Raw genomic sequence first — 15,572 nt, forward strand, 5'->3', positions numbered from 1 at the left:
ATAAATAAAACCTTAAAAAATGGTTAGCTTCACAGTGTGTGAATTTTACCTCAATGAAAACAAAAACACTAGCATAATGCTTCCTACAGACGCTACAAAGGTGCTGACGACCCCGAGTGTGGCATGTAAAGAGGTATCCGGGCGCGCATCCTCAGTGGGGCACGGGTGAGAGCTCAGAAGGGAGCGTGTAGCGGAGGTCGAAGCCCAAGGCTATTGTCCATGCTGGCAGGATAGAGCATGGAGCCTCTGGAATGGAGAGAGGAGAAAGTCGCACGGTTGGCAGGGGCCAGGGGTCTGGAGGGTAAGGGGGACCCATGAAAGCGTCTCGATTTTTAAAAGACCACTTTGCAATGTGAAAGACAGCCTGGATGGGGGCAGCAGTGCAGGCAGGGAGGTCGGGTAGGAGGCAGTTCTGGCAGAGGGGGTGACGGACGCCACTGGATTGCGCCAAGTGGTAACACGTGAGGGGCTCTGGCACACAGAAGGGGAAGCCGTTTGGGGGAGCTCCATAATGAGTGGTCTTGGCCACGGGAAGCAGAGCTGTCTAGGGACTGTCAGGGAGGCGGGTCTGAGCTGGAGACAGGGCGGAAGGCCTCCCAACATGGGTGATACTGGAAGTCCTGGAGAGTGCACGGGCCCCTCGGTGCAGAGACCAGAACCCTGGAGGGGACCAGGCTCTAAGGGAAGGCAGAGAAAGACTGGCAGGAAGCTGAGCAGCGAGGGAGATTTCAGGACCAGCACTGTCAACCGCTGCGCAGATGTGTCAAGATGCGAAAGGAAAAGTATCCAGCGGGTTTGTCGGTGTGAGGCCACCAGTGACCTTGCGATACTTCCACTGGAGAGCCGGGGCCAAAGACGACAGTGGGCTGAGAAGTGAGCAGGAAGTGAGTACACGGGAGTCAGAGAGGTGGGGAGAGCCGTGCAGACTGTCTGCCGGAGGGGGGGCTCCGGGCTGCGGGGAAGGAAGGAGGGAGGCATGGAAGGGATGGGGGGAAGGTTCCTGCCACTCAGGGCTTGGGGGCATAGTGGAGGTTTGAGGCCTTGGTCAAGGAGCCAGAGGAAGGAAGGGGGTTGTGTGCAGCTGCGTTTCTAAGCATCGTGGGGGGAAAAAAAAATGCGGGAGAGCTGAGGTCACAGTGCCTGGAGTGTGGGAGCGCTAAATGGCACAGGAGGAATGAGGGACCCCAGCTTTGGAGGGGTCACAGGCTGAGTGGGCAGACTAGCGGGTCAGGTCAGGGCTGAACAGGACCGAAAGGGCCCAGACTTAGGACTAGCAAATAAACCTACAGAACGCCCAGATACGTTTGAATTCCCCATAAACAACAAGTAACTTTTTAGGGTAAGTATATCTCATGCGGTATTTGGGATATACTTAAACCAAAAGCTGTAATGACTCTTGCTTACCTGCAATTCAAACGTTAACTGGGCGGGAGTCCTCCAACTTACTTGGGCATCCTACCCGAGGGGTGGGGAGGAGGGGATGGAGGGGAAGGGTTGGTCCCGGCCCCGCCTCGGGACCAAGTTTGGAAAACGGGTAGCAGTCTGAAGGGTGCGGTGCCGGTGAGGAGAAGGCTGCGGCCAGGCATCACGGAGGCCTCTACTGGCCCCTCCCGCCCCAGAACGTTGGTCTCGCCCCAACACCCCCGCGTAAGTCCCGTGGTGTCACCTTAAGGGCCCATCGATAACTCTACGCTCGGCCGCGGCCTCTATCGATTCGCTCTCGCTCCGCTCGCCGTCCTGAGGCGCGGCGGAGCGCAGAGCCGCATGTAAGGTACGGGGGGCCGCGGGACTCGGGCCAGAAAGCCGCCGCTGGGTGGCCGGGAGAGCGTGCCTGGGGAAGCTGGCCCAGCGGGACGAAGCCAGGGCTGTCGGCGGAGCACGGGGGAAGCCCGAGGGTCTGGCCAGAGAGCACCCCCTCCCATCAGGCTCAGCCGCCGGCCTGCTACGCATGCGTGACCGCTGCCTTCGGCTCTCCTCTCCGGCCCGTCCGCCGCCCCTGCGCATGCGCGGTCCGCCCCTGCGGCAGAGCGGCGCCCCGGGCGCGACTGCCCCCTGTCGGCGGCGGGTGGGGTTGGCGTCCCGGCCGGGTCCGTGGGGCGGGGAACGAAGCGCGCGCTTCCGCAGGTTGTCATGCGTTCCCTGAGCCTCTGAGCCTCAGTTTCCACCTCTCTAAAATGGGAGCGCTAATGCCTATCTCTCAGCAGCGAGTGGACTTAGAGAGTATTCCGTAAATTCTGCACACCCCTCTCTTCTGCAGATGCTCTGAGCTTTGACCCCTGCCTTTCAGAAGTGCGTCTCGTGCTGGCGATTCTTCTTCCACACCATGAACACGTCCCCCGGCACAGTGGGCAGTGACCCGGTGATCTTGGCCACTGCGGGCTATGACCACACGGTGCGGTTCTGGCAGGCCCACAGTGGGATCTGCACGCGCACGGTTCAGCATCAGGACTCTGTATCCTTCACTGCGGAGGTGGGGAGGGCGGTACTGGGAAGGATGCCTGGTGGGGGCAGCAGCCTGGGAAAAGGAAGGGGTGCCTGGGGTGGAAAGGCTGCAGCAGCCAAGCCAGATGGGGGCGGGGGCTCCAGGGCTCTGTTTGTCCTCCTCCTTAACAGACCTAGCAGGTGAACGCCCTGGAGATCACACCAGACCGCAGCATGATCGCCGCTGCAGGTAGCTGTACCCTCGGCCCCACCCCGATCCCTGCTGGGCTGGCCTGGGCACAGCCACCCTGCAACTCAGCCTGTGTCCCCAGGCTACCAGCACATCCGCATGTATGATCTCAGCTCCAACAACCCCAACCCCATCATCAGCTACGATGGGGTCAACAAGAACATTGCATCTGTGGGCTTCCATGAGGACGGCCGCTGGATGTACACGGGTGGGGAGGACTGCACAGCGCGGATCTGGGACCTCAGGTGTGGGGCAGCAGGCAGGAGGGGCCTGTTGCTGGGTGTGCGGGGGTGGGGGGCCAGGCCGGGGCTGTCTCAGGCCAGGGCCCTCCAAGCAGAGGCCCAGATGGGGTTTTCTTTGCGGGTCATTTGCTTAGGGTGGTGACGAAACCAGGGTAGGGCAGGGGGTGAAGCCACACAAAGATGAGCCCAGTCTCAGCCTGATCCTCCAAGGATCTCTAGAGAGTGAGTCCCCCAAGCCTGGGCTGAGGGGCTGCCCCCGGGGCGGGTGGGGGAAGTCTAGCTGGTGTGTGGTGTGACGCCGCTGCTATCAGCAGAGGAACGAGCATAAATGGCAGGAAAAGAGCGTCTGGGGGCGCCGGCAGCACCCAGTAGAGCGCATGTGCCCCCAAAGGTCCCGGAACCTGCAGTGCCAGCGGATCTTCCAGGTGAACGCACCCATTAATTGCGTGTGCCTGCACCCCAACCAGGTGAGGGGCACTCCCAGGGCCGGGCACCGTGGGGCTCTGGAGGGCAGGGGACCGGCCCTCCCTCACCTCCCCTGCACCCCAGGCGGAGCTCATTGTGGGGGACCAGAGCGGTGCCATCCACATCTGGGACTTGAAAACTGACCACAACGAGCAGCTGATACCCGAGCCTGAGGTCTCCATCACGTCTGCCCACATTGACCCCGACGCCAGCTACATGGCGGCCGTCAACAGCACCGTGAGTCTCGGGTGTGCCTGTGCCGGGGGAGGCTGGCTCAGCGCCCAGTCCCTGGTCTTCCCGATTCCCTGCACATGGCTCAGTCCCCAGATGCTCCTCAGACCCCCCCCCACACCCCCCGGGCCTGCTTCCTCATCCTGGGCTCCAGATCCAAGCCAGCCAGCCAAGCCAGAAAGCGGGGTGTCGCTGCTGACGCCCCCTCTCACTACTGCACAGCTCAGCCAGCGGGCGTGACTTCCACCTCCACAACTTCTCAAGTCTGTCTACTTCTCTCTCCTCCCTGGCTCCTCCTGGCCCACGTTTGCCTCCGCTCCCCGTGCAGCGGCCGCCCTCCCTCCTCCCTGAGGCTCTGCCCCCACACAGCGCTCCTTCAGCGCCCGCCGATGCCAGCGTTCCCTGCGTGGACCCCCTGGCGCCCTGGGTCCTCGCCATGGCTGTGGGACACTGCGGTGTGGCCCCGCTCTCCCATCCGGCCTCGTCTTCTCCCATTCAAAGTCCTTTACCTCTCGACGACTCACTGGTCCCGTAGTGTCCCCACGTCACCCTCCGGCTGTTCCATCTGACGTGTCTCGCTCCCATCTCATCCTTCACCCTCCCGCGAGCCAGCAGCTTTCTGCTCGAAGGCCAGGCATGGCCTCCGGCTCTCAGACTGCCTGGGGCTCCCTGCAGCCCGGCCCAGCTGCGCTTGCCATGTGTCCCCAGCCCCCAGATCCCGGTGTGCAGCCCCCAGTGGGACGGCAGCCCCTGCATCCGGGTCTGGCCATGAGGGCCTCCTTCCCAGGTGTCAGACCTAAGGCTCCAGGTGTCCCATGGTCCCCCTCCAATCGCAGGGGAATTGCTACGTCTGGAACCTGACTGGGGGCATCGGTGACGAGGTGACACAGCTCATCCCGAAGACCAAGATCCCAGCGCACGCCCGCTATGCCCTGCAGTGCCGCTTCAGCCCTGACTCCACGTGCGTGCGGTCTGCGGGGGGTGGGGCCCTTGCGCCGTTCTGGGGCGAAGGTGGGAGTGGCTGCTGATGACCCCCCGCTGCACGTCCGTCTGCCCCTAGGCTCCTGGCCACGTGCTCGGCCGACCAGACGTGCAAGATCTGGAGGACGTCCAACTTCTCGCTGATGACGGAACTCAGCATCAAGAGCGGCAACCCGGGGGAGTCCTCGCGCGGCTGGATGTGGGGCTGTGCCTTCTCGGGGGACTCGCAGTACATCGTCACCGGTGAGCCCCTGCCCGCCCAGCCACCACCGCCTGGCGCCGGCCAGCTCCTGCCGCGATGGGCCCCGGCCTGGGGCTTCCCCTGAGCTCCTGCCCCCATCCCTCCCTACAGCTTCGTCGGACAACCTGGCCCGGCTCTGGTGTGTGGAGACAGGAGAGATTAAGAGAGAGTATGGCGGCCACCAGAAAGCTGTCGTCTGCTTGGCCTTCAACGACAGCGTGCTGGGCTAGCCCGTGGCCCCCCGGATTGCAGGCGGCTGTCCAAGGAGCACCTGCGGACTAGGTGTGCTCAGCTGCCCAGGCCAGTGTGAAACTCCATGGGCCAGCCCCTCACCCTCGAGCCTGCTGGATCCCGCGGCCGGCTGCGACTGGCCAGGCCAGCATGCCCTGGGGTTCTCTCAGCTTCCATTGCTTCTGTGGGTGTGACGAGGCCCAGAAGCCTGCCCGAGCCAGCCTTCACTTGCTTCCGAAATTCCAGATCCACAGGGCCCACGAGGTCCCAGGCTGGGGCCCAACCCCAAGCCCGTGCTCTCCCCCACCCTGCCCGTTTTGTGTCCTGAGGCCCGAGAGAACAGTGTCACGGCCAGGTGGAGCGTTTATTAACTCCCGCCCGCAGCCACCCTCCATGACCTGCGATGAGGCCGGCCTGGGGGGCTGGCCGGGTGCAGCACTTAGTCTGGGAGGTAATAAAAGCAGACGGACACGCAGATGTTGCTGGGGAAGCAGATGTCGATGCACAGGTAGATGAGCCGCTGCCTCTGGGGCCCTGGGGGAAAGGGCCCGCATGAGCCCCTGCAGCTCCAACCCCTTCCGCCCGGGCCCCACAACGGGCCCCACAACAGCGCCTGACTTACCCTCCGCTCGGCGGGCCCAGTAAATGGGCGTCTTGCCACAAAGATGCCGCACAGAGTCACCCACCTGGGCAGGGTCCACCTCGCGGCTCCCCAGCACTGCCAGCAGCTCCTGGGTGTAGTGGGTGTCCTGGCTGGGGCCGGGGAGCCTGTGGTCCTGCAGACGAAGCTCTTGTGGGCCAGGGTGTGGGAGTACTGGCGCTCCCCTGGGCTGGGGCCATGCCTGTGTGTCCCTGGACACTTGGCCTGGGGCCAGCACCATCCATAGCTCTTGTCAGTAGCGTCGGCCAAGAGAAGACAGGCCTTCTGTTCCCTGAAACCAGAGCTCCAGCCTGCCTCAGGCCTGGGCTATACACAGGACCCTTTGTCTGCCCCCTGGCCCGGGGAGCCTGGCCGCATGGGGCTGCTTACCCTGGACGTGTTCACCAGCAGCTGTAGGGTCTCGCGGTCTCGGGGCTCCATCGGGCAGAGGAAGCAGGCTGGGTGTTCCGAGGGGCGGTAACAGACGCAGCCCTAGGGAGGCAGGCGGGTGAGGCAGGGCCACCCAAGCCTCTGTGGGTGCTGACCACTCCCCCAACCCACTCACGCTCTGCCCGTCGAACAGCACTGCCCAGCTGCGGTTGCTCTGAGCCGAGGTCACCCGGATGGTTGCCACATTCTGGGCCGCGTCCACCTGGGCAGTTTGGTTGGACCCCCGGGGTGTCCCAGGGCTTGGGGGGGTCAGACGGAGCATCTGCAGCAGAGGCTGAGATCGGGGAGCCAGAGCTCACTGGGCAGGCTGGCGCAGCCCCCGACACCACCTCCCTCCCCGCCACGGCTGGTGTTCCAGTCACTGCTCTGAGCCCTGGCTCCACTGGAGGGCTGGGAGGTCCTGGCCTTTCCTTCCCCTTCCCACTGTCTGTGCCCCAGGCCAGGTCCCCAGGAGGAGCTCACCTTGGGGGGACTGTGAGCAAAGCCAAGAAGTCCTCCAGCCACAGCCCCAGCAGCGGCCAGTGCCAGCAGCAGCAGCAACAGGCTGGGGCCCCTCCAGCCCCCAGGGCAGACCTTGGCCTTCACCTGGAGGCACACTGCAGTCTGTGGGGCCTGGAACAGAGACTGGGGAGCAGGCTGGCTCAGGAAGGCAGGGGCTGAGGTGCGCGAGGTGGGTCCTGCACTCCTGTCCCCTGCCCAGGGCGTGCCCAGGGTCTCCCGTCCTAGAGGAGGGCGCTGGGTGGTTGTAGGCACTCACCTGGACAAGCCCAGGCCGGGGGCTCTCCTCACCGCAGCGCCTCTGCTCCATGGTGCAGCCCTGGTGACAATGCGGGGATTGTCTGCCGCCCCTTGGAGTCAGCTAGGGAAACCTTAGTACAGCCGTGATGAGCCAAGCCACAGTCCCAGCCCCCTCCTCTCCTGGAGCCAGGACAGCTCCCCCTGCTTGGGGTGCAGGGTGTTTGTCACGGTGCCTGGCTCTCCCGACACCCGGCCTGTGCAGAGTGCGGGGCCCCGAGAGGGTGAAGAGCGCCGCCAGCGGTCAAGGAAATCAAGTCCCATGGATTGGCATGAAGGCAGCCCAGGCCCAGGCAGGACGACTTTAGAGTCTGGCTGGGGACAGACTTCATTTTCCTGAAGAGGCTGTTCCAGTGTCTCGGGTTATCCCTGGATTCCCAGGGCTCAGGCCATCAATAAATGTGTTCCACGAACACTGGTATGGGAGTTTGCGCTGCCTCTGTCCTAACATCCCCCGTCCCCCGGCCACTTCCCGGCCCTTCCGATGGGCCGGGCCAAGGGGCAGTCCGCAGCACGTGGGACTGGGAGCAGGATGGTTTCTTCGCAGCCGACAGGCCCATCCAACGCCCCGGGATGGTCGGTCAGCCCCTGCCCTGGCCTGCCCGAGCCGGCTTCTTCTGCTCCCAGCTCACATCTCCGACTTCTCGGTGCTGTAGATTTTGAGTCAGGGCTCCCTCTGGCACTGGCAGGACATGAGGGCTCCGCGCCCCTTCACCCTGTTGCCCTTTTCTGTTCTTGGCTTTCCTTTGTGCCTGTCTTGCTGATTCTTCTGAAGCCAGCCCTCCGTGTCACGGGCCTGGGATGCGATGGCATCCTGGCGGTCAGCATCCCAGCTCTGGAACGAATCCCAGAACGCCTCCTTCTTAGACATCAGCACCGCCCCCCTCCCCGGGCTGCGCAGCTGTAGCCTCTGCGCAAAGGCTGCTATCAAAACAAGGGCAAAGAACGCCACAGTTAGCGCGGTTTGAGACTTTAATATGCATTTGGGTTCACACAGTGCAACGAGGGGCAGAGGTGGGGTGCACGTGGGCTCCGGGGGCACTGCCCGGCAGGACAGGTGGTGCTGCTTGCTGCACCTGCTGCGTGCTCCTGGTGTGGGTGACAACGCCCTGACAGGCCTGCTCAATATCCAGACCCACCTTGAGCCGACCTCGCAGAGCCAACGTCAGCACCACCAACCTCACAGGCGCTGGCTGCCCTCATGATGCCCCACAGCAGAGTCCAAACCCCAGACAGCCTGGGCCTGGGAAGAGCTGCGGGTTCGGGACACCCTTTATTGCTATGAGAACTTTGAGCATGAGGGAAGGAGTCCCCCTCGGGCTAGGAGAGAAGCTCGTGGGCAAATGCCACTGGGGACAGAGTGAGGCGCTGGGAAGGAGTCTGCCAAAAGGAACAGCTTCCCAGGCCCTACCCTCCAAGTGCAGCTGGACAGTCTGCTCATCAGGTCAGCAACTTTAGGGAACAGGCAGAAAAGGCCAGAGCCCTCTGCCAAGAACTCTTGGCTAGCAGACAGACCCTGCCAGTTTTCCCACTGGCATCTGACAAGGAACTCCAGAGCCAAAAGAAGTGGCCTCAAGGACCACTGGCATGTAACCCCCACCCCAACTGAGGGTTCAGGAGCAGAACAGGAAGAGACTGGATGTTTTGTGAAAGGATTTCCTGTTCCTGGGGACACCTCTTTCCTGCCCCACCCAGAGGGCGCCCAGGGTGACAGGCATTTCTTGGCCAGCACGTGCCTTTAGCCGTGCTGCTGGGTGCAGGGCACGCAGACTTCTTCGGAGGGATTTTCCCTACGAGACAGAGCACAGCTATTAATTAACACACTTAAGATTCAATTCCACCGTTTCACAAAAGTTGTTCAAAAGTTTAAAAAAATAATTTTTGGTACCAACGCTACTCTGAGCTCTCTGCACAGCAGCCCAGAGTTCAGCAAAGGCATCCATACTCTTGGTCACTCAGCTAACAATGTGCTCAGTCCAGATCAGCTGGATTTAAATGCACATTTGAGAAAGCTGAGGCTTAGCTGGACTGAGTTTACAGAACTCCGTGATCACGTATGAGGTGTGGCAGCCCTGGGTATCTGAAACGGAACAGACACTTGATTGTGACATCAGAGTGGTTTTTAAGGAAGTGTGGGGCGGTGGCGAGGTCAGCACCCTGCACCCCAAGGACAGGGAGACAGCATTGGGAGCAGCGCTGTCCTCCACTCCCACCCTGCAGGTGAGGGGCTGGGACGCCACAGCAGGCTCACAGGCAGATGACCACAGCAACAGGCGGTGCATCTGTTTGTACAAGTTTCTCACAACAGTCAAAATCATCAGACCGCTCTCCCTTTGGCCTGGAAGGGGGGGCCTGATCCCTGAATGAAATCTTCAATGAAACATCGAACATCCCTAGACCTGCCCGGGGCCCATCAGCAGGCTGGGTAACCACCCTGAGGTCACCTGAATCCTGGACAGATGCTAAGCCTGTCCTTGTCAATGGCACCCGAAGCCCAGGACCCCCCTCAATGCCCTCCAGGTTTAAAAGTGCATCTTCCAATAGAAGCGTTTGTAAACAATATTGCCCCCCAAGCGTTTACTTCAAAGGTTAACAACTAGTGCCTTTACTTAACTCCAAGTATACTCTTTGAAGCCACCTAGCTGAGCGGATGCTTAAGCCCCACCTATTAATTTGGGTAAGTGGTTTTCAATTCGTTTTATTCTGGAGATTAAAGACACTAAATCTTTAACCTTGAAGGGCAGGCAAAAGGTCAGCTATGCTGTCAACATAGAAGTCAGGGACCATTTTCTTCTTAGACATACAGTCACTTTCCTGATTACTCTTCACATCCCCTAGTGTGGAAACGCCGGTGAGGGTCAGGATGGTCTTCAGGCCACAGGTGACGCCCAGGAGGATGTCCGTGTCCAGGCGGTCTCCCACCATGACGGTGCGCTCCGGGTTGATGCCGTACTCCTGGGACACGCAGTCGAAGATGAAGCGGCTGGGCTTCCCGATGATGTCGGCCTGGCGCTGGGCGGCCATCTCCACGGCTCGGACCAGGCAGCCGGTACCTGCGGGGCGGAGACGTAGGGGAGGGAGGAGAGGGGAGCACCCGGGGTCAGAGGGGAGGAGGTGCCCGCGGCCCGCCCCCACCCCCGCGCCCCCGGGCCGCACGGACCCGCGATGAAGCGGCCGTTCTCCAGCGGGAGCCGGTTGTCCATGTTGGTGCCCACGAGCAGGCAGCCGGGCTGCTGCAGGTAGCGCACCGCCTTGGTGAGCTTCATGTAGCTGAAGTGCGGGTCGAAGCCCACCACGACGGCGCGCACGTCGGGATCGAGCGGCGCGTCCAGCCAGGCGCCGGGGCTGTCGCCCTGCAGCGGCTCGGGCCCCACGCCCACGCAGGCGACGCCCACGGCCCCCAGCTCGGCGGCCAGTGCTTCGCTGCCGAGCACGTAGGCCTTGGGGGCCGGCGCGCCCGCCAGGCGCTGGCGCAGGTAGAGCGCGGTGCAGTAGGCCGTGCCGAAGACCTCGAGGCGGGCGCCGGGCCCCGCCGGGCCGCCGAAGCCCAGGCGCCGCAGCTTGTCGGCGTAGGCCTCGCGGGTCTTGCTGCTGTTGTTGGTGATGAAGCCCAGGCGCTTGCCGCGGGCCCGCAGCGCCGACAGGGCCTCCGGCGCGCCGGGCACGGCCGTCTCGCCGCGCCACAGCACGCCGTCGCAGTCGAACAGCAGCGTGTCCACGTCGGCCAGCAGCGCCCGGGCCCGCTCGGCGCTCAGCCGCACGCAGCGGGCGTCGTCACCGCCGGCCTCCGCCGCCGCCATGGCCGCCGCCGCCACCGGCCGCCGCCGCCGCCGCCGCCACCGGCCGCTCCTTGCAGCCGCCCGCCGCCGCGCCCGCACCGCCCCCGGCGCGCTCATTGGCTCCGCTGCTCGCGCGCGCCGCCCATTGGACGCCGCCTGCGCCAATCCGCCCCCGCCTCCCGCGGGCTGCGGGAGCTCAGCGCCAACCGTCGCGGCCCGGCGCGGGGAGGAGGGCGGCCATTGGCTGACGGGCCCGGGGCGCCCCGCTGATTGGCTGGCAGGGAGCCAACCGGCATTCGGAGTGGAGCGTTCACTGCGGAAACGCTGCGGAGCAGCCCAGGGCCGGCGCTGGCCGTAAGGCTGCTGCTCATTGGCGGCCTCGGGGCGGCTCGCCCATTGGTGGCGCGCGGTCAGCTTAGGTGACGGAGGCCTTTAATGGAGTGACCCCGGGCCGGGCCGGCTGCGGATTGGCTGGCTTCTCCGTGGCCTGGAGCCGGCAGGACGTGGAGGGGGGCGGGGAGCCGCTGTACCCCTCGGGCCCGAGTCTCGTCCGCACCTTCGCGTGGGCGGTGCCGGGCCGTGCCCTCCGCCCGGGACACGCCGCTGGCGCGTGGCGGAGTAAGGCCGCTGCTGAGGGCCAGCCCGGGGCTCCGTCCCGGCGGGCCCGGCGTTCCCGCTTCCAGCCGGGCGCGGAGCTCCCTCCCGGGGCTTTAGCAGGGCCGGGCGCTGGGGCTGCCTCAGGGGTCACGTGAGCCGGTAACTGCCGGCGCCGGGCTCGGGGCCGCGCGACCCCGCTCGGCGGCCGCGTTGCTGCGGGGGCCCCGGCCGACTCTGGTGAGGCACACCGTCCGTGAAGTGCGCGCGTCCGGTGTGCCGCGCGGCGGCGTTTTCACGCAGACGCCCGTGCAAACGCGGCCCGGATCGCGCCGGGGCCTCTCCGTCGCGGCAGAAAGCTGCCTGGCGGCCCCTCTCCAGGCACGAGCGATCCCCTCCCCCGGCCACTTTCCCGAGCCTGTCGCCGCGGGGTGAGTCACAGCCTCCCCTGCCTTCCCAGGTGGTCTCAGCGCCGGGACGTAAGCACCGGCTGCTCCTGCGGCTCCGCAGCGGGTGGGTGGGGCCATCCCGCCGCGCGCGCTCCTGGTCAGTGCGCTGTCCTAAGAGCACACCCCTGTGTGTCTGTTTCGCAGTTGAGCGACACTGTGCGGTCTCCGGGTTGGGAGCGTTGTAAATAATACCTGCATGGACGTTCTGGTTCCCACGCAGCCAATCGGGGACCCAGGCACTCATTGCTCTTGGGTGAAGTCTACTTGGGAGGGGGGTCGCAAGTTCACACCGGTAGGCGCTTGTTACTACGCTCCATCGGACCAGGTAGCAGAGCTCTGAAGGGCCCCGGTTTCCTGAAAGTCTACCCTGTGCCAGGCCATCCAGCCTCTCAGCTCCCAGGGTGTCAACCCCTGCTGTTCTGTTGGGCCCCAGATCTCCATAAAGTCAGCTCGGACCCACCACCCCCACCCCAAAACCCATGAGGTAAACCAGTGACCTTAGTTCCCTTAGGGCCCTGCTTATTTACAGCCGGCTTGTTTCTGTTGGTCCCTGCCGGCCCCGGGAACTCCTGGAGGACCTTTGAAGGGCCATGGTCCACAAGGGCAGGGCGGGGGGCGGGGGTATAGCTCAGTGCTAGAGCATTTGACTGCACAAGGGCAGGGCGTGCAGAATATTCCTGCCTGGTGTACCTACTACCCACAAGGGGAGCCTTCCTCCCTGCCTCTTCCCACTTAGTTTTGGTGTGCCGCTGACTCTGGGAAGAACTCTGGAAGTTCACCACCCAGAAGCATCCAGTGTACACACTGACCAGAATGGGAAGTCTTACTGCTGCCCAGCCACCGGCCAGCTTGGACAATACTGCCCAGTTGTATTGGTTTCCTGGGCACCCAGTAAACATCTAGGCGCTGAGCACTGCTCCTTACCTGCATTTTGTTGTCGGACCGAGACGGTCCTAGGAGGCGGGGACTGTTAGCGTCCCCATTCATGGATGAGGAGACTGAGTCACACAGAGTCACTAGCTGGACACTGCAGAGCTGGGATTAAACCCAGGTGACTCCAGAGTGGAGCCGTGTCACACCTGTTTGCCTTAACATTCCCTGTGAGTGGTAGGGCCTGAGCCAGCGTAGTGGGAAGGACGGAATGGTCTGGAACAGGAGAGGACATTGCTACGGATGAGGTCCTGCCAGAGGCTGGAAGGGATGGTACACTTGGTACACTTCATGGAGGCGGGCGGCGGGGAGAATTGAGGTGTGAGATGCCCTGTGTCTGGATGGGAGAGGAGTACCCCACGATCATGGGGTGTCCCCGACACATAGTAGATGCTCACTGTATACCTGTGAATGGTTGGCGCCAGGGTTCCCGCACGTGAGGAAGCCCTGCCTGCAAGCTGAATGGGGCATAGATGGAGATGGCCCAAGAACACATTCTATTTAATTTTAATAGCCTTGCAAGGACTTAAATTGTATTAGAAAACGCAAGCAGCAATTGAATCTGTGTTTTCCCAGATGGTTTTGCTTCTAATGAGCCAAGTAAAAATGGGAGTCATTGAAAAAGGATTCAAGTGGCAAAAAAAAAAAAAAATGGTAACAATCTAAAAATTCTTCAACATGGGATTGGTTAAATAAATTAAAGTACATCCAAAGAATAGAGATTGAGCAGTCCTCCTAAAGGGGGCTGGTGTTGCTGTGACCAGAGCATTGAATATCAAACAGTGTGCAGCTAGAGCCTATGTTGAGGGCTGGGTGGGACCGGAGGAGGCCATCTGGGGGGAAGGGGGACTCTGGTTTTCCTGTCTTCCGCTGGCCACTCTGCCTTTCAGAGACCTCAGGCCTGTCCACTGGCCTGCCTGGGCTCTGGCTGAGGCAGGATGTGGGAGTCACTGGATCAAGAGGCCCTTTTCTGACTCCTGGGGAGCCTGACGTGGCTCTGGAGCACACAGCAGGGCAGGCTCTCTGTCTCCCCTGGGTCAGCTCCTCCTCCTAGTCACCCACACGCAGATTGTCCTCTCCACCTTTGAGACCCTTCCCCACTCCATTCTCCTGGGTGCTTACTAGGTCTCTCTGACATCGGTTCCCCCTAGTACTCCTCAGCACCACCTGAACTGAGGTGTCGTCCTGGTCCTCCCTCCCCAGCCCCCTGCCACATACCCTCACCTGTTCTTCCTCTTGTTGGTCCTTCTCAGAGACCATCCATCTGGGATCTCCCTGCTTCTGTGGTCCTTTCTCTGCACAGTAGCCAGAGGGATCCTTTTGAAATGCTGTCACTCCATCTGCTTAAACTCCTGCAAAGGTGAGCAAGTCCCCTGCAGAAAGCAGCCTCACCCTTACCCCAGCCCCACCTCCAGTGATCTGACCTGGGCTTCACACATCCCTTGCTCCTGCCAGGCCGAGGGTCCCCCGGGCCCCAGCTGGGCATCCACGGCATGGTGACTGTCTCTGCTTGGTGTCCTTCCCAGGGCAGGGCTGCCCACTCTCTGCCTGGGCCCTTGTGTCTCTGCCTGGTCTTGCCTGGAGACCAGCCTTGCTGAGGAGACCAGCTCTGATTCATCTGAGTCTTTGGCATCCAGCACTGGGCTGGGTCACAGAAAATAACTGAGCTGGGAGAGTACACCCTGTGGGTTTCCAGCCCATGGCTCTGGACAGACTTTGAGTCTCCAGTCTGCCCTCCGGCAAGCATCCTATCAGTTCTGTGCCTCAGTTTCTTCATCTTCAAAATGGGGATGATTGATATCAAGTGAAAAAGTCCTGTACAGCGCTTAGCTTCAAAGAGCGAACTAAAGACTGTCTTAGAAAGAATAAAAGGAGGGGTGCCTGGGTGGCTCAGTCGGTTAAGCGTCTGCCTTCGGCTCCGGTCATGATCCCAGAGTGCTGGGGTCGAGCCCCACATCGGGCTCCCTGCTCAGCAGGAAGCCTGCTTCCCCCTCCCTTTCTCTGCCTCTCTGCTACTTGTGATCTCTGTCTCTCTCTGTCAAATAAGTAAATAAAACGTTTAAAAAAAAAAAGAATAAAATGAGTTTATCTGCACGCGTTCATGGTAGCATTATTCTTAATAAGTACAAAAGGTGGGAACAACCCAAATGCAGTGGATGAATACATTCTGGTCTATGCAGATAATGGAGTATTATTCAGCTATAAAAAATGATGTATGGTCACATGCTTCAACATCGATGAATCTGGCAAACATGCTAAACCAAACAAGTCAGACCAAAGACTACATGTGTAATTCCACTTAATTGGGAATGTCCAGAAAAGCCAAAGCCATACAGGCAGAAACTGGTTGCCAGAGGCCAGGAGTAGGGGAGAACGGGAGTGCTTAGGGGACAGGTTTCCTTTTCTTTCCGGACAAGGTTCCGGAGCTAGATGTTGCTAATGTTCCCACAATACTGTGAATGCGCTAAATGTGACCAGTGGTAAATCTTACGGGTATTTATTACAATTTAAAAGAAATGCATTAGTGTAGAAGGGTTAGTGAAGTTACCCGAGAGCCAACCCCAATTCGGGTTCTTCCTTGGGACCCGACAACTAACAAGGGACCCGAGACGGTAGGGCCACGGCGGTGAGCACCACACTACTTGTCGGAGCGGGGACAGTGTCCCGCGGGCCACCCGCCAGCCTCGGCAATCCCTGCGGGTTCCCCGCCGCACAGCGCTTGGGAACCTAGCCCTCCGAGGCTCCTCCCGCGGGGCTGCGAACCTACCGCACCAAGCCCCGCCCCGAGGGACCGCCTCTGACCCCGCCCCTTCGCCTGTCTGCCCGCTCCACTGTAACCACGCCCCCTAGCAGCCCCGCCCCATGCCTTCTCT

The 15,572-nt window shown here is 61.8% G+C and overlaps 3 protein-coding genes and 1 long non-coding RNA gene across 6 annotated transcripts; 2 read left to right on the forward strand and 2 right to left on the reverse strand.

The window, feature by feature from the left end:
- The first annotated feature begins 1,525 nt into the window (after nt 1–1,525).
- MLST8 (MTOR associated protein, LST8 homolog) lies at nt 1,526–5,537 on the forward strand. 3 transcript variants are annotated; one of them, XM_032846017.1, is made up of 9 exons: nt 1,526–1,771; nt 2,258–2,452; nt 2,620–2,671; nt 2,754–2,916; nt 3,305–3,380; nt 3,463–3,615; nt 4,446–4,570; nt 4,670–4,833; nt 4,943–5,537. In XM_032846017.1, exons 2-9 carry the CDS (start codon nt 2,324–2,326, stop codon nt 5,059–5,061), a joined length of 981 nt encoding a protein of 326 aa, XP_032701908.1. In that variant the 5' UTR covers nt 1,526–1,771; nt 2,258–2,323; the 3' UTR covers nt 5,062–5,537. The 3 variants fall into 3 exon arrangements, with proteins under 3 accessions (XP_032701908.1, XP_032701909.1, XP_032701910.1); XM_032846018.1 differs by having other exon boundaries at nt 1,707–1,771; nt 2,288–2,452; XM_032846019.1 differs by lacking the exon at nt 1,526–1,771 and having other exon boundaries at nt 2,135–2,452; nt 2,623–2,671.
- Nucleotides 5,476–8,150, reverse strand: BRICD5 (BRICHOS domain containing 5). The gene is made up of 7 exons (XM_032846061.1): nt 8,087–8,150; nt 7,663–7,871; nt 6,615–6,905; nt 6,268–6,426; nt 6,093–6,194; nt 5,685–5,838; nt 5,476–5,596 (listed from the first exon to the last, which is right to left on the reverse strand). Exons 1-7 carry the CDS (start codon nt 8,148–8,150, stop codon nt 5,502–5,504), a joined length of 1,074 nt encoding a protein of 357 aa, XP_032701952.1. The 3' UTR covers nt 5,476–5,501.
- Nucleotides 7,902–10,817, reverse strand: PGP (phosphoglycolate phosphatase). Its single transcript, XM_032846025.1, has 2 exons — nt 10,108–10,817; nt 7,902–10,000 (listed from the first exon to the last, which is right to left on the reverse strand). Exons 1-2 carry the CDS (start codon nt 10,745–10,747, stop codon nt 9,675–9,677), a joined length of 966 nt encoding a protein of 321 aa, XP_032701916.1. The 5' UTR covers nt 10,748–10,817; the 3' UTR covers nt 7,902–9,674.
- Nucleotides 10,818–11,602: 785 nt separating this feature from the next.
- On the forward strand, nt 11,603–14,568 carry LOC116860195. The gene is made up of 3 exons (XR_004381284.1): nt 11,603–11,751; nt 11,914–12,061; nt 13,953–14,568. It is a non-coding gene; the product is annotated as an uncharacterized LOC116860195 (long non-coding RNA).
- Nucleotides 14,569–15,572: the final 1,004 nt, after the last annotated feature.

Source organism: Lontra canadensis, unplaced genomic scaffold (genome assembly GCF_010015895.1).
Source record: "Lontra canadensis isolate GAN:19392208 unplaced genomic scaffold, GSC_riverotter_1.0 scaffold171, whole genome shotgun sequence".
Taxonomy (NCBI): domain Eukaryota; kingdom Metazoa; phylum Chordata; class Mammalia; order Carnivora; family Mustelidae; genus Lontra; species Lontra canadensis.

Bases quoted from the DNA above. Each gene is read 5' to 3' on its own strand.
- MLST8 (XM_032846017.1), top strand. From the start codon at position 2,324: ATGAACACGTCCCCCGGCACAGTGGGCAGTGACCCGGTGATCTTGGCC. The intron at 2,672-2,753 runs GTAGCTGTACCC...CTGTGTCCCCAG, and splicing joins CAGCATGATCGCCGCTGCAG to GCTACCAGCACATCCGCATG. The intron at 4,834-4,942 runs GTGAGCCCCTGC...CCCTCCCTACAG, and splicing joins CTCGCAGTACATCGTCACCG to CTTCGTCGGACAACCTGGCC.
- BRICD5 (XM_032846061.1), bottom strand. From the start codon at position 8,150: ATGAGGGCAGCCAGCGCCTGTGAGGTTGGTGGTGCTGACGTTGGCTCT. The intron at 7,872-8,086 runs GTGGGTCTGGAT...TTGTTTTGATAG, and splicing joins CTCTGCGAGGTCGGCTCAAG to CAGCCTTTGCGCAGAGGCTA. The intron at 5,597-5,684 runs GTAAGTCAGGCG...CCTTTCCCCCAG, and splicing joins CTGGGCCCGCCGAGCGGAGG to GGCCCCAGAGGCAGCGGCTC.
- PGP (XM_032846025.1), bottom strand. From the start codon at position 10,747: ATGGCGGCGGCGGAGGCCGGCGGTGACGACGCCCGCTGCGTGCGGCTG. The intron at 10,001-10,107 runs GTCCGTGCGGCC...TCCGCCCCGCAG, and splicing joins GAACGGCCGCTTCATCGCGG to GTACCGGCTGCCTGGTCCGA.